This window comes from Aristolochia californica, unplaced genomic scaffold, assembly GCF_029961685.1.
Source record: "Aristolochia californica isolate CCGP_79_NKW_82.1479 unplaced genomic scaffold, dmAriCali1.0.hap1 SCAF_6, whole genome shotgun sequence".
Classification (NCBI taxonomy): domain Eukaryota; kingdom Viridiplantae; phylum Streptophyta; class Magnoliopsida; order Piperales; family Aristolochiaceae; genus Aristolochia; species Aristolochia californica.
Genome location: NW_027182257.1, coordinates 38,252,204 through 38,268,820, shown reverse-complemented (window position 1 = coordinate 38,268,820; position 16,617 = coordinate 38,252,204). Strand labels below are relative to the sequence as shown.

Sequence of the window (16,617 nt, the reverse complement as noted above, 5' to 3'; positions counted from 1 at the left end):
TAGATATAATCCTATAGAACTTCATTGTGACAATCAACTAGCCATTCATATTGCCATAATATGGATTTTCATGAGAGGACAAAGCACATTGAGGTTGATTGTCACTTTATCAGAGAAAAACTACAAGCTGGTATCATAAGATTTTAGCATGTCTCATCTCATGGTATAGTAGCCGACATATTAACAAAGGTAGTTACTTCAAAGATATTTGTTGGAAGATTGGCTTAAACCCACACTACTAAGGAAAGCCTACATGTCCAAGAGAGGTGGGAGATGGGTTCAAGCCCACATGACCAAAAAAGGCTAAAAAATCCAAGAGTGGTGGAATGATGGTCATCTCATAAACATGACACTTATGTAATTAATTTAATTTTTAAGGGCATAATTATAATATTATAGTTTTACTCATCTATAAATCAGGGGGAGGGTTAGGAAACAAGTTCACAACCCCATTCTTCTTCTTGTTTTCTCCCCATGGAGTCCTGAAAATCAACATGGTATCAGAGCATTGATTTTCAAGATTTGTAGCTATGGGCTTTTTAGACCAGTTTCTACTTCGTCTCTCCCTTGTCTCTCTTTTGAAAGTGGTTCCAACCTTATTCACTGGTGCAGGTTGTTTTTGAATCCTTGGTGGATATCAAGTGTTAGAAGTGATCCCTCAGGCGGGAAGCTACGCCGATTATGGTATTCAGGTTCACTCTCGTGGTCTCCACTCTTATTTCTTCCCGCAACTGCAAAGTAAACCTATCAAAAATTTCCCCTGATTGCACAATCGAATGTCTAGTCGAATTTGATTACCAGACAAATCACCTCTTGGGTGAAGAACAAAAGACTTGACTCAAGCAAGATGTTGGGTACACTCCTATAATTTTTAGGTAGTGGGTCTATGCATTATTCTGAAGTGATAAAAGCACAAGATGATAAATTAAAGAAATACTAGAGGAAAACAACTTTAACCGGAAGGACACGACTATGCAACACTCATACTTCCAAAGTGGCATTTAAAAAAACACTAGGTGAGACTATAATAGTAAAACTTAATAAATTTGAACAACTATAACTTTTTTGGGGTGACCACCATTTTTCAGAGTTAACTATGATGAAGATAGACAACCAAGTAACAAAAATGCAAAACTTGAAAACAACATCGAAGCAAGATATTGCCGACCTTGAATGAGCACAATATGGAGTGATTAATTCTGACAAAAAACTCTTTGATTAGAAGAGAAATTTGGCTAAAAACTCGGATTTTAGGAGAAAGAAACTCAATTCATGTCAATGCATGGAGAGATACTAAGAGGGAAAATAGGAAGTTTTTTGGCAGAAGTGACCGCTGGTACTTCTGATATCAATATCTCAAACAATAGATCTCAGAATCACAAACAATTCATTTCTCAAGAAACTAGACTTAAAGAGATATAAATTAATATTTAATTTTGACATAAAATGATTCGTTCTCAAATCATTTGTGACCTCTTGATTTCTTCATTATGTAGCTTGACCCTTGTCAAGTCCAATGCGAAAGTCTCCTTATATACATATCAGATTGACATAAAATTTTCTCCTTCTAAAACTAGACTTAGATACCTTTAATCCAAGTATAAATTTTCTTCATAAAATATACTTCTTTTGAGAGATATAATCTTATATTTCGGACTTCTTAATGTAGCCGAATTGAGAACTTTTTCTTCTTTGGCTAGTATGACTATTGACTCTTCCTAGATCGATATCTCCTTATATTAAACCGAGGTTGAGAATTGGTTGAGTAAATAAGAAAGTAGACTTGCATATATTTCTTTTGATATATAATTCTCCATATAAAGTCTCATTCTTGATAGTATAAAATTGTTTGAAAATTGAAGCTTTCTGCTATAGCTCAAACCTCTCTTTCAGTCTAATCTTTCCTGCTTCAAATGTCTATTTATCTTTGTAAGAAACTCTGATTATCAAAATTCTTTTTGAGTTGAAAATTACACTCAAATATAATTCCGTAAATATATAACTTTCAATACGAAAAGTTATTTTAGAGGTGTGAATGCCAAGAAAACAATGGGTATTGGGACATAAAAGAAAGATAGAATACGAACCTAAACTACTAGAGATAATAGATCATAGAAGTGTTAAGAGTCACCCATGTGTGTAGGGGTGGCATAGCGAGTAAATAAGGAAAAAAATCATAGAGATAGAATAAAATTGTAATTGTGTAAACTGTTGTATGTCCTCTTATGTCTTTTTCCTTTTGAATCATGTAGCCCTAATGACATTCTAATTATTGTAAACACCTTCACAAAACTATAAATATAGCCTCAGAGCATGAGGTAGAGCATTCAAGCCTCTTCCTTTTGGCTCAAATTCGTCCTTTCACCTCTCTCTCTTTTCCTCTTCTCTTTCCCTTGGTTTCTTATCACCTCTCTTCCAAGAGCTAGAATTCATGTCTTGTCTTCTTCCCTTTTGCTCTCTTGTGTTTATATGTTGGATCTCTATGGGTTGACTGAGTCAACTCAGAGAACCCGCTTTGATACCATGTTGAATTTTTGGAAAAGAGGAATACTTATACTTCACTAACTTCTTGTAATTTGAGTACATAAGCCTCTATATATAATAGAGGAAATTAGTAGAAGATAATTACAATTAAACTACCCTTATCCCAGTTACACCCAAGGTTAAACAATAAAAGATAAGTCCTAGAACAATTGAATATAAATAGAAAACTAATATAACTAAAACACATTTAATTGAGACTTTTATGTGAGATCTCTTGCCATGAGACTCTTCTTAGACTCAATCATATTAATTCTGGCTTTATAAGATTTATAACTGTGAAAATCATATAAGACTTTTCCACTCCTGCTCTTCAACAAATATCAACATCCATAGCCATTACTGCATGCTTCTTGGGGCTATTCCCCCCCGGTCATGAAACTCACATTAACATTCTCCTCACCTAAAATACTACTTAATATGCCAATCATCTGGCTGCCTAGTAAACGAAATATATTGAAATCGAATAAAAACAATCTTCAATGAAAGGTTATTTTGTAAAATAATCTATCAATAAAATTAATTTGATAAAAATGAAACATTTTAAGTGCTACCTTAGCATATTCAACGAAAATAATAAACAAAAACCACAATGAAAATTGAAAAAAAGATGCGCAATACTGAGATAAATAAATAAATAATTAAATAATTACATAAAGTAAAGATATCAACAATTATTATAATTTGTATGAATTGGTTAACATTGAATCCAAACATTGTACTAGCTCCAATAGATATTGAACAACTAGCAAAGACAATTTTTAAATCTAAAGAAGAAGAAGATAAGCGAAGATGGATATCTTGCTCTCGAAGTGGTGGAGAAACTTGTTGTTGTCTTTGCAATGGATAAACCTGAAAAGGTTGAGACTGTGAGCCTCCCACTCGTCAAGAACAACATAGAAACAGTGCAATGCGTCAATGAGAGAACAACAGATATAAGTAATACAACGCATCAATGAGAGAACAATGTCGTCTTTCAGTGAAGATGGGAGAAAACATTGTCAAGAAAATAATTCAATTTTCAAAGTAAAACTTTTCATGTAGATATGAGTTTTCTGAAAATGTGGGGCACTAATAATCCCTAGAAATATTTTTACCAAGAAATATTAGTACTATTTCTAAGAAATATTTCTTAGAAATAGTACTAATAGGGCCATAATGATAAAACCATGCTAGATTATGTTCAAGTTCGTCTCGTTCCAATTAACAAGCTCAACTCGGAATCCAATAAAACCCGAACTGAGCCAAACCAGGTTGAACCCGCCACCACTAACTAATTGAAAGTGATGTATCGTAGACCGCCACTGTCGGCCATCCCATATCAAACATAAAATTCTCTCTTGGCTCTGAAACGAGAACCACGGCAGTTTTTGGCGATCCTTGTGGAATAAACCAACGTGAGCCACGATAGCACTTAGCGGTGGACAAAATGCTCATGATGCTTTAGTTAAATAACGTTCATCCTCTCCGATGAGATCTGACATGGCTAGCTGTTCTTAAGGAGATTTTGTTTTTAAAAAACATGACAAATACTGAACTGGTCAAAGTTGGAGGACTTCATTTGGATTTGGACTTTGGCCGTCAATTCGGAGTAGTTGAAATTCATGACAGCGAAATGTATCGAGTAAGCTCTCAATGATGCTCAGATTGATTTCCCTAGCCTCCAAACAAGACTCGTCTTCTCTTCTCCATTTTTTTTTTCTTTCTTTATTTCTTGGAACTAAAAAAAAAACATGACTCGACGGATTAAGATCCCTGTAATCTTTTGTCATTGTCGGCTTCATCGTGATTATCTCCATTAGAAACGAAGTGTGGGAGTAGAAAACACAGTCACCCCACAACTCTTATGGAGGAGAAGAAAAGTATTTAAATAAAGCACTTCGTTTAAAATGTAAAGATGCAGTGATAAGGTAGCGTCGGTGATGGGGAACAAAACGAAACCATGATGACACAAGACTGCAAGTTGAATTGGGTCTCAAAAATTATTTCACCAGCCAGGTTGGCCAGTGCAAACCTGTGAATTGAAAGCCACCCTATATTTAATTTGGCTTATCGTCTGCACATACTGAATTTTTATTAAAGGCTGGCGAAGCTTGTCGTTTCCTCAGTGCAGTGATTATATAAGGATGTCCTCGAATGAACAAGCCCAAACCTTGTTTTCAGACTCTGGCGATCGTGTATAGGAGTGAAAACTAAGAACTTGCGAAAATGGCAGCAGAAGCTGGAAAGCGTTCGTACGCTCCAAGTGAGAACCCCAATATCGTGGCCACCCAAGAGAAGTTAGATGGAAACTCTACAGGTAGACACTCTAAAAACCATTCGGAAATGCCTACTCTTTTCCCGATCCTTTGGTTTCTCTGCAACGCCTGCGATCTGCTATGGTTTCTTTTGCTGGAATTTATTTATAGTCTTGATTTTTTGATTGCTCAGATGGATGGGATAGATGTTGGGAGCAAGGGATTACCCCATGGGATGTGGGACACGCGCAGCCAATAATCGTCCATCTTCTCAACTCTGGAACCCTTCCCAAGGGGAGAGCCCTCATTCCGGGCTGTGGGAGTGTGAGTCTGCCCCCGATTCGGAGTTTCACAGATTCAGAGATCTCTTTGTCGCCTCTACTAACTAGTTTATTCTAATTCGTTTCAGGGTTACGACGTGGTTGCCATTGCCTCGCCGGAGCGGTTTGTTGTCGGCTTGGACGTCGCGGAAAATGCAATTAAGAGAGCAAAAGAGGTAATGGATGATCAACAGCCAAATCATGTGTGTTTATGAAGCAGTTTATTAAGCTGGGGATATTTTCAGTTTGAAGAAGAGCCATGAGATTAGTGTTTTTCTGCCTCTTCAACAACCCAGAAACCCGTAAATTTGATCGAACATGGAGATGTCTTTTCTGGGTTCGTTTGATTGAGAGTTGAAAACGAACCATTGAAACCCGCAGCCTGCAATTCTTGTTCCGATAATATTGTTTTGATTTTCTAAGCCTTTCCTGAAACAAACATCTGCTTAACACTTTTAAGTTGAATGGAATCCAGTTATCTGCCTCTCTTCCAAATGCAAATTGCGTCGAGTTTCTGCTGGAGAATTTCTTCGCCTGGAAACCAGCTGAACAATTCGATCTCATATTCGATTATACGTGAGTACTCATTCCCGGACTATAACACTAAAATTTGTCCTTGTCTCGTCTTCAGTTACTTATCCTCTTCTGTTCTCTAGGTTCTTCGCCGCGGTTGACCCAAGTTTGAGGCCCGCTTGGGGCAGCAAAGTTGCAGAGCTTCTGAAACCCGATGGGGAGCTTATCACCTTGATCTCTCCGGTCAATACTTCCCCGTTCATTTTTTTCTCTCTCGCCTCTTATAAATTGCATCAATTCTAATCTGCTTTTCTATCAGCAATGGCGAAATTTAACATTTGTGTTTCGTATGACAGATTAGTAACCACGTTGGGGGACCTCCCTATGGTGTTTCCGTTGCTCTGTAATTCCCTTGACCCTTTTATCTAATTCAAAGTTCATATTTTAAAATTCTCTGCTTAATACAAATTCCTCATCTGCGAGTCTGGTTGATTCCTTGGCAGTTACGAGCAGGTGTTGCATCCACTGGGCTTTGAGGCAACTTTGATCGAAGATAATGAACACTCCATTGAAACCCGCAAGGTATGTCCTTGCTACTTGGTTTTTAGATTCAACAGTTTCTCCATTTATCTCTGTCACAATGACTTTGATTCCGATTTCTCCATTTTCTTTCCGCAGGGACTAGAAAAGCTTGGACGATGGAAGAGGTCCGGGAAGTAGTACCCATTGAAGGAACTTATCTCTGTCATTTCAACTCATCTTGTTTACAAACTACCTACTTTGCCTCTTTCCACCCCTGCTTCTCTTCTCTTTATTCGAGTTTACAATTTGGATGTAAGTGTTTACCAGTTGTTTCAATGGAATAAAAGAAGCTTCTGTGTCTGGTTCCTGCATTGAATCTAAAGGTTCAAATCAGCAACATTATTTCCTCTCTCTCGACTCAGAAAATTTCAGTGATGAACTACTACCGACATAGCTTGTTAATGAACAAAATCGATAAATAGTGAATTGATTCACATCATTTCATATCACTGTGTTTATACCAAATATTTTATGCACACATTAATTAATCATATAAAATATGTCTTCTATTGCCTTCTTATCGAACTTTCCTTATTCTGGGATTCCACTCAAAGTTGTGAATGTATTTCCATAAACAATTTTAAAACTCATGTTTAAATTAATCTTATGATATCTAAAATAATTAGATCGAGCATACTGTAACCCATTTGTTAGGTTTCATATTTGGAGTCAAAATTCAAACTTGGTTAGATTCTAAGTTTCATGTTTAAAAGAGGCAAGAATAAGAGGGCAGGAGGAGAAGAGGAGAACAGAGGAGAAGACTAGACTTAGTGAGAGCTCGAGTCCTCAGGGTTTCACAAACAAGGAGAGCTTGTTTGGTTCAAGCCTCTCCCTCTTAATTCTTATTTGTAGACGAGGGTTAGAAACCCTAGTACAAAGTGAAAGAAAAATGACTGAAAGCCCTAAAAAATCACTAGTTCTACTCATCTACTTAATTACAAGATATGCCACTAATGCTTCTTAATACTTCCACTCAAGCTGGTTCAAAGACATTGAGTATTCCCTTGGAGCAAGTGATAGAGAAAGGTCTTGTTGCAATTTCCTTGTGAAAATATTTGTCAATTGATTTTTGAGGAATATACAACATGGATATGATACCAACTTGTAATTTTTCTCAAACAAAATGGCAGACTATCTCAATATTGTTTGTTCATTCATGGAAGACTGGGTTGGCCTCAATGTAAGTTGATGCCTAATAGTCGCAATGGAGTTGCATGGGTTTGATTATTTTGAACCTAATCATTAATAATTTAAGCTATAATAATTCACTTATTGCATGTGTCATGGCCATGTATTCTGCCTCAACACTATTTTTCTTGCTTCTCCAAGTGACCAAATTTCCTCCCATATTTGTACAATAACCAAAGGTGATTTTTTTATCATCAGGAGAACCAGACCAATCTACATTTGCAAAACCTTCAATATTGGTATGCCCATGACACTTATACAATAATCTTTGACCTGATTTTTCTTTAAATTCCTGACAAACCTTTCCAATGCCATCCAATGAGACTGTCAAGGCTAATGCATAAATTTACTAGATGACACTAAGAGAATAAGAGATATATGGTCTTGTAACTATGAGATAACTAAGAGAATGTACCAACATCAACATATCACCTAATTCAACACAAAGCTTAACATTGGGTTCCATAGATTTATCTGTCAAACGCCTAGCCAATACAACCCAAAAGACCGGTCTGTTAAGTGCGGAAAGCAAAGTACCAAACCTAGGTGGACCAGGGGTGGACGGAACGTAACCCAGGTGGACCGGAACCACCCAGCTCTGACACCCACCGTTCCCGTTCCTGTTTTTGTTCCCTACCGCTTCCATCGGGATTCAAATGCAGAACTTAGTGCCCAGCTCTGATACCATGTCAAACGCCTAGCCAATACAACTCAACAGACTGGTCTGTTAAGTGCGGAAAGCCAAGTACCTAACCCATCAGTGGACCAGGGGTGGACGGAACCTAACCCAGGTGGACCAGAACCACCTAGCTCTAACACCCACCATTCCCGTTCCCTACTGCTTCCGTCGGGATTCGAACGCCAAACTTGGTGCCCAGCTCTGATACCATGTCAAACGCCTAGCCAATACAACCCAAAAGACCGGCTTGTTAAGTGCGAAAAACTAAGTACCTAACTCATCAGTGGACCAGGGGTGGACGAAACCTAACCCAAGTGGACCGGAACCACCTAGCTCTGACAGTATCAACCTAAGTATTCCAATAGATAAAAAATATACTTCTTTTTCACACAAAATTATGTTGTAACTGGATTAAAGAACTTTTATACCTAGGAAATATTTGAGTGACACTAGGTCTTTTGTTTGAAATTCATTATTCAATCTTTCTTCACTTATTGAACCTCCCTATTGTTACTTCCAATGATAATAATATCATCAATATAGACAACCATAAGAATCGTACATTTTGTAGTTGTTTTTTTTAAATATTGAGTGATCACTTTCATACCTTGTAAACCAAAGGTTAATAACAAATGTTGTAAACTTGTCAAACTAGGCACGAGGATATTGTTTCTACCCATAAATAGCCTTATTCAGACGACATACTTTCTCCCCCTCAACCACATAACCAGTTGGTTGAATCATATAAACCTCCAATAAATCATCATTCAAAAAAAAACATTTTTGACATCTAACTAATAGATAGACCATTTAAAATTTGTCATTAGAGAAATAAAAACTCATATGGAATTCAACGTGGCCATGGGAGAGAGTTTTTCATAGTAGTCGTTACTGTAGGACTGTTGCATAGCCTTTAACAACTAGTCTCGCCTTGTATCTAGCAATTGTGCCACCAAGGTTATATTTTAGTGTAAACACCCATTTGCAATCGACTGTCTTCCTAGATGGGGGAAGAGAGGATAACTGCCAAGTATGATTTTTATACATGGCTTGGATTTCTTCATCCATGGAAACTTTCCACCTTTGATCTTTTGAGGTTTCTTCATAAGTGGAAGATATGATAGATGATGATATTGCAACTAAAAAAGAAGCACAATTCAAAGACAACCGGTGAGAGGATAGAAAATTTGCAATAGGGTGAGAGGTGCATGAACAAGGTCCTTTACGAAGGGCAATAGCTCTAGTGTCATAATGAGGTCCATACATAATAGGAGAAGGTGGTGGAGAGTGTACCTCACGAATATCTGGAGACTCCACAGGTGAGTGATCTACAATAGGAGAGAGAGAAGTCTCACGTGTTGATGTATATGGTACTTCTTCTTGTGGAACAATGTGATCCAATAAGATAACTAGTCTGGACGTCCCTATAGAAGATAGAAAACCATGTGGGGGAATTAACTGAAAAATATGATTAATCTTAAAAGAATGTAACATCATTGTCGGAAGATGTAATTTACATATAATGGCATTAATGTAAAAATTCTTTCTTGTCCTTTTCCTACCCTTCTTAGGGTAAAGGATATTGATGTAATTGTGATATTTTTACCATTATAAATAGAGGTTAAGGGGGAGTATTAGGTATATCACTTATAACCCTAATCCTCTTTTCCCACTTTCTCAAACTCTCTCCAAACGGTTGTCCCTCTCTCCTTCTCTTGCTTTGTTTCTTCTCTCTTTTCTCTTCTCTCTTCTCACATCTTCTTCCTCTTCAGTTTCTTCTTCACCTAAACTGGTTGTTTACATTAATCACCATGAGATCCTAAATCCAACATGGTATCAGAGCTATAGGTTTAGGATCTCTAGGTTAAGTTGTTGATAAAACAGTTTTTTCATCAAGCTTCTCGATGGAGTTTTTTTATTGAGCAAGGAACAAGCTTGAGCAACTCATGCACATTCAAAGATAAGTTTTTCTTTATTTTTCTTTATTGAGATGATCATTGATCTTTTATCTCGAAAAGAAGAACGGTGAATGAGCATGATTCATCTTATTTGAATGAAGATTAAGTGATGTTCTTTCTTATGTATTAGCATAAGATTTCTAGATTTTGGTTTCTTCAAACTCATGCAAGCTTCGATAAAGGAGCAGATTTATACTTTATCTGAATCCTTGGAAAATTATTTTTTGGATCAAACCTTATTATTTATCTGTTTTAAACGTGGGTTATTATGATCAAAACCATGCTTAAATTCTTAGAAATCTTTAGAGGACTGGTGTTCATAACTGCTTTCTTGGTTTTTTCTCCATTGATGGCTTCTTAATTGATGCAACGAAGAATTTATTTTGGACAGAAAGTTGCTGGATTCAGCAACATTTTAGCCTTTATATGTTGGATTATACTCTAGGATTTCCTACCTAAAATATTAAAGATAAAAAGAGAAGTCAAAGGCTGTGATCTTTATACAAAGTCGCGCATATCATCAAGAAGGAAAATTTTCTTCTTTGGATATAATCTAATTTTGAGCAAGATCTTTTGAGATTTGATTTGATTTTGATATTTTTTCATGATTAAGCAAGCTATGAGATTTATTCTAGATGGCATGGGCCAGCACGTGGAGTGATTTACTCTTTGTTTAAGTGCATGAAGGAGATAATTACCGGTTAAGTTTTGACTTGACTTCCTTCTCTCTCTCTCTCTCTCTCTCTCTCTCTATTGATACTTTGCATGCTTAGATTGTTTGTCACACTTTGGTTAGTGATTAATTGATACATTTTATGGCTAAGGATTATGTGAATATGGCTAGTAAAAGTGACTTGCTTAAGATCACTATTATACCTTTAAGAGGGTTATCAAACTATTTGAGTTGGTCTCAATCGGTTAAGAGGTTCCTTATCACTAGAGATCTCTTAGGAAACTTGACCAAACCAGATCCACCCGTAGATGAGGAAGATAGCTCTTACACTAAATGGGTCTCTATTATTTAAATTTGCCTCAATTGACTGCGACTAAGGGTGGCTTCTAACCGAGCCTGTTTGTGAGAGGCTCGAGCATGGTTCTGTTTGATTCGGTATACCTGGATCTCGAATCGAGTTTGAGATCCGGGATCGGTTCATCTAAATTAACGAGTCCAGCTCGACGGAATAGAGGTTCGGCTAAAAAGCTCGCCAGCCGGCTCATTAACGGGCTGAGTCGGGACTGGGAGAGGGGGGGGGGGGGGGGGGGGGGGGGGGGATAAGTTTCTAGGGACTATTAGTGTCTCATGTTTTTTTAAACACTTTTCTAATTGAATTCTTATTTAAAAATCATATAATTTTCTAAGTAAGATTTTCCTGCCAAGATGAGCTAGAAAACAGTATAGAATTTTTTTAATAAGTATTAGACAATTGAAGTTGTAATACTTTTAGCATGAGGCAATTTTCATAGCAATTTTGTGTTTGATATTTTATTTGATTAAAAATTTATCAATAAGTGTAGTATTAGATTGATTATTAATTTTTATTTATTTCCCTATAAGAGGCAATAAGATACCCATTTAACTTTCCTAAGAAAATTTTAAAATATTTCTTTTAATTTTCTAATAAGTCACTAATAGTAATAGGGTTTTAAGGTTTTTTTGGAAATATGTATCATAGGAAAAACTAGAATATAAATTTTCAACCAGGAGCACTAAGGAGATCATAGTAAATTTATGGCCAGATTCAAAAATTAAAAAATAAGCTAGACATCATTTAGAGTAAAAAATATTAATATTAGCGTGTTCTAACCCATTATTGAAATATAATCCTAAATCTCTCCGATCATTTTCTTTTTTAAAATGTATGCATAATTTTATATATAATTTATTTGACATATATTTTATATAGAGTATTAAATGTAGGTTAAGCTCAAGCTCCTCGAGCTCGAACTCGGTTAAAATTATTAGGCTCGAGGCTAGGGTCGACTCAAGCTCGACTTCAAAATATTTAAATCATGCTCGACTTGAACATGGTTCGGACTCAGCTGGATTCGATGCCACCCTTATGCCCAATTTTAAGTAGAGGTCATTCCAAATTTTATGTAAAATGTATGCATAATTTTATATACAATTTATTTGACATGTATTTGACATGTATGCTCGGCTAGAACTCGGTTAAAATTATTAGGCTCGAGCTCAATAAAAATTTTAGGCTCGAGCCTAGGCTTGGCTCGAGTTTGAAATATTTAAATTAAGCTCGGCTTGAACATAGGCAGGTTCGGGCTTGGCTCGGCTCGGCTCGATGCCACCCTTAACTGCGACTTCTATCTCAGGCAGAGGCATAAGAATGGCACAACAAATTAGGGCATCAATCATTGTGATCACTCAAGCACTTGTTTAATTCTTTAGAGTTTCTTTCCCATTTGATTTGTGAAAACACCAAAGAACTACGTACTTTCCTCGAGCTGAACCTAAAGGTGTTGCTCCTTTTTCCTTGGTCCATTATGATGCATGGGGACCCTTGATTATTTCCAAAATTTCTCAAGTTAAGTGCTTTATTACATTTGTCGATGATTTATCTAGAGTGACGTGGCTATTTTTACTCAAGGATCGATTTGAAATTCTTTCTATTTTTAAATCATTTTATGGCATGGTCTCAAATCAATTTAGTCACAAATAACAAGTACTTCGCTATGATAATGCCAAATAATATGTGTTAGTAAACTTTCAAACTAATGACATTGTTCATCAAACCTCATGTGCTTACACCCCTCAACAGAATGGTGTAGCTAAAAGAAAGAACTGACATCTTCTTAAAGTAGCTTGTGGTCTTCTTTACTATATGAATGTGCTCTACTTTTATTGGCCACATGTCATTCACACAACCTATTTTCTTATTAATAGGCTGCTATACTCCATACTTAAGTCACCATAATCCTTATTATTCCCAGGTGAGGACCTATTTTCATTTTCCTTGAAGGTATTTGGTTATACTTGTTTCGTACCTATCACATCCCCACATAACAGTAAGTTAGATCCGAGGGTTATTAAGTATATCTTTTTGGGCTACTCTCACTCCAAAAAGGATACGTTTATTATAACCCCCTCTCTTCGTAAATTGTTTGTCTCCAGGGATGTGACCTTCTTTGAAGATAAATCCTTTTACTCCTCCAAGGGTGTTCCTTCGGGTTTTTCTTCAGTTCCTGCAACACCTAAGCCTATTGTGCCTATTAATGTAGATATCTCTCTACAACTTCTTGAAGCATCGACCGATACTACACCTATGTAGTCTATGGATCCTTCTGATGTAAGTTCTCCTTCTTCTCCTCTTGTTTTTTGTCCACCTTTTGATAGTAGGCCCATTGCTCTTCGTAAGGAACCTTGGACTTGTACTAGGCTCTCTACCTCTCACCCTATTTATTTTTGTTATTCTTTTGTTTGTACACTATATTGTATAATGTATATTTGGACGCTATCTTTTGTTATATATATTCTATATGCATCTACATTCATTATATAAATAATTTTTATTTATTTTTGTGGTCTTCATTGCACTTCTATTTTTGTTGATTATCTTTAAAAGATTATTCAAGTAAAAGAAAATTTAAGTAAAAATAGGTAAAAATAAACATATTTTTATAAAATTGATCATCTAAAAAAATGAGTAAGAATAATTAAAAGAATCTAAAAATATTTACTTAAAGAAATTTTCTATGGTTAATAATTGTTGGAAGTTGGCCTAAGCCCACGCAACCAAGGAAGACCTATATATCCAAGTGTTTTGGAAGATGGGCCCAAGCCCATAAGACCAAGGAAGGCAGGCCCACACATCTAAGAGATGTGGAAGATGGGCTCAAGGCTCATAGACCAAGGAGAAGGCCTCAGGCTCATACAATGATGGCATGATGAGTCCTACACAATAAGAAGTCTTACAAAGTCAAAATTATTATGGAAGTAGGTTTCACAGAAGAGTTTCAGTTTAAAGGTGTTTTAGTTATGATATTCTTTTATTTATGTTGAGTTATTTAATTATTCTAGGACTTATCTTTAAGTGTTAGAGTTTGGGTGTAATTGGGACAAAGGTAGTTTAATTGTAATTGGACTCTGATTACATTAATTCAATAAAGTATTTAAATTTTTCATAAATTTAACAATAATTTATTTAAAATATAATTAACTTGGCAGAAATTTTTGTTGTCCAAAAATTCTGAAATATTCATCTACAAATAGTTTACTCCAAAAAAATATCAAGAAAAATAATTTATTTTTTAAAAAATTAATTTTAAAGTATAATTGGCAGAATATTTTGTTATAGGTTATTTTAATAAAAATAAATATATTTTTTTAAATATTCCACCAATATATTGAAAATCGTGTTGAAAAAGTTACTTATTATCGGGGGAATTTTATTTTTGTTGAGATAATGGTACTTGGTCAAAGATCAAGAAAGCATTTGGCCAACGAAATTAGTTGCCTAAATAGTTTTTAATGGTGAAAATTTGTCTTTTGTAAGTGTTTTTTCGCCAACAAAACATGGTTCCTTGTAGCAAATATTTGTTTCCTACTTTTTCTCTTCTAGCCTTCATGGATTCTAACAAAGACTTTTCTCTCTCATGATCGTTCAACTAGATGGTTTCATCTCGCTTAAACGGATGACCCCTACATCATTTGGTGCATTGAATAGTCTTTTGGTTTTTAGACACTAACCTGGATGGTTTCTTCCCAAGAACTTTTCATTTTTTTTTTTAGAGCTAATCGTCTGGATATTTCCTACTAGGACATTTTTTTTCACATAGTGCTTCTGTCTTCAATTGTCTTCCAAGCATTTTACATAGGTCATTTAGACACTCACTTGTTGGTTGGTCAAACGATTATATTACTAATTTTATTATTTACTATTTAATCTTACTAAATTTAAACAATTAGTTATGTAACTATTCTTTGTTATCAAAATCCACATAGTAGGGATCTCAAGACCAACACCTAATAATATTAGATCCAATCAATCTTAGTTAGTTGGACCCAACTCTTTCTTCCTTAGGAAAGACATGCAGTTTTCAAATATATTATTTACTTCATTATATGAAAATAATATCATTAAAAATTAAAGAAATATCAATTATGAATGCGTGAGATATGAAATTAGATATAAAATAAGAATAAATTAAGGTTTGATTCAAATTTGATGATTAAATAAGAATGAAATGTCATTGAAAAATAAAAAAATTAAGTGTTTAGGCCATGCATCCGATCCCAATATCTTGACCTTGGACTCATATTATGTCTATATACTCGTCTTAATGTATGTATGGGCAAGCTGCACAAAGTCCAAGAAGATTGACGTCAAGATCAACTTGTCCCTACTTTAGTCTCCAACTTGGACTTCCCTAACCACCAAAATAGACTTTTGATTCCTAACAAATATTGTTTATAGCACTATCTTGTTTGATAGGGAATGTCCATAATCTAATCATAATCAATCAAATTTTTTTTAATTGGATTTGGTATTTTTTCAAAGTTCGTATATGCAAAAGTTTGGAGAAGATGAGATAATAGGTCGGGTTAGCCGGTATTACGGTTTAACTATAATTACGAATGGTGTAAAATCTAATCAAGTTGGATTGATTTTTTTCTCCTTTTAAATCACACATATAGGGAAATGGAGAAGAGGAAAGTGTTTAAAACTTCTTCTTTTTACTTGACCCTATTAGGTAATTTCCCATAGTAGGAATAGTAGGACAGTTGTAACTACCTATCAGTTTCATCTTCTCCTTTTTTTTTTTTTATAGAAAATAGGTCTAACAAAGAAGTATGTGACTCCATCAATTGCACTTTGGATGGACTAGACAAATTTTTGGAAATTCTTAGAATTTGACTGCGATGTCAGGAGGTATGTATCTTCGCTTCCGTTTTTAGTTTTTTTATTAACTAGGTAGTTGTTTCATATATATCTTCTCCTTAATATCACCATTGGGGAAGATCGACCTGAAAAACAGACCAATGAGAGTTCGCAACAAGAGAGAGCCAACATCGCACCTAATTAAGCTTGACGATAGGTGATAATGTCTCTTCATAATCAACTTTGTAGTACTGAGTGTAACCTTTAGCCACTAGTCGGGCTTTAAGGTGGGCCACATAACCATATGGATGATACTTCACAGTAAAAACCTATTATTTGTTTATTAGAGGGAAGTGGAACCAATTGCCAAGTCTTATTTTTATAAAGAGCTGCCATTACTTCATTTATAGCCGCTTTCCAATCTAGATACTGGAGGGCCTCCTGATAAGAGTGGGGAATAGAAGTAGAGGAAATAGAAGCAAGATACTGACAACAAGATGGTGAGAGGCAGTGTGTAGATACAAAGTGAGATATGGGGTGAGAAGTAGACGGTCATGTGCAATCGAGGCTTTTTGCAGAGAGCAATTGGATGAGTATCAAAAGGAGGACCAAGCACACGAGAAGGGGAGGAATATAAGTCAAGAAGATCTGCAAATGGCATAAGTGAGGTGTCGACCATGGTCTCAGGAGAAACATCATTGTGGCCAGGAGAAGGGAAGCCATCAATCGACACAATAGGTTTTGGGAACTCAATAGCGGTTGAGA

General features: G+C 35.6%; 1 protein-coding gene across 1 annotated transcript; it reads left to right on the top strand.

Annotated features, from left to right (window-relative positions):
* The first annotated feature begins 4,707 nt into the window (after positions 1 to 4,707).
* Positions 4,708 to 6,503, top strand: LOC137934562 (thiocyanate methyltransferase 1-like). Its single transcript, XM_068778982.1, has 8 exons — positions 4,708 to 4,840; positions 4,972 to 5,102; positions 5,188 to 5,274; positions 5,574 to 5,674; positions 5,755 to 5,854; positions 5,968 to 6,014; positions 6,115 to 6,193; positions 6,290 to 6,503. The coding sequence occupies exons 1-8, from the start codon at positions 4,750 to 4,752 to the stop codon at positions 6,329 to 6,331; spliced, it is 678 nt and encodes a 225-aa protein (XP_068635083.1). The 5' UTR covers positions 4,708 to 4,749; the 3' UTR covers positions 6,332 to 6,503.
* The last annotated feature ends 10,114 nt before the right edge of the window (positions 6,504 to 16,617 follow it).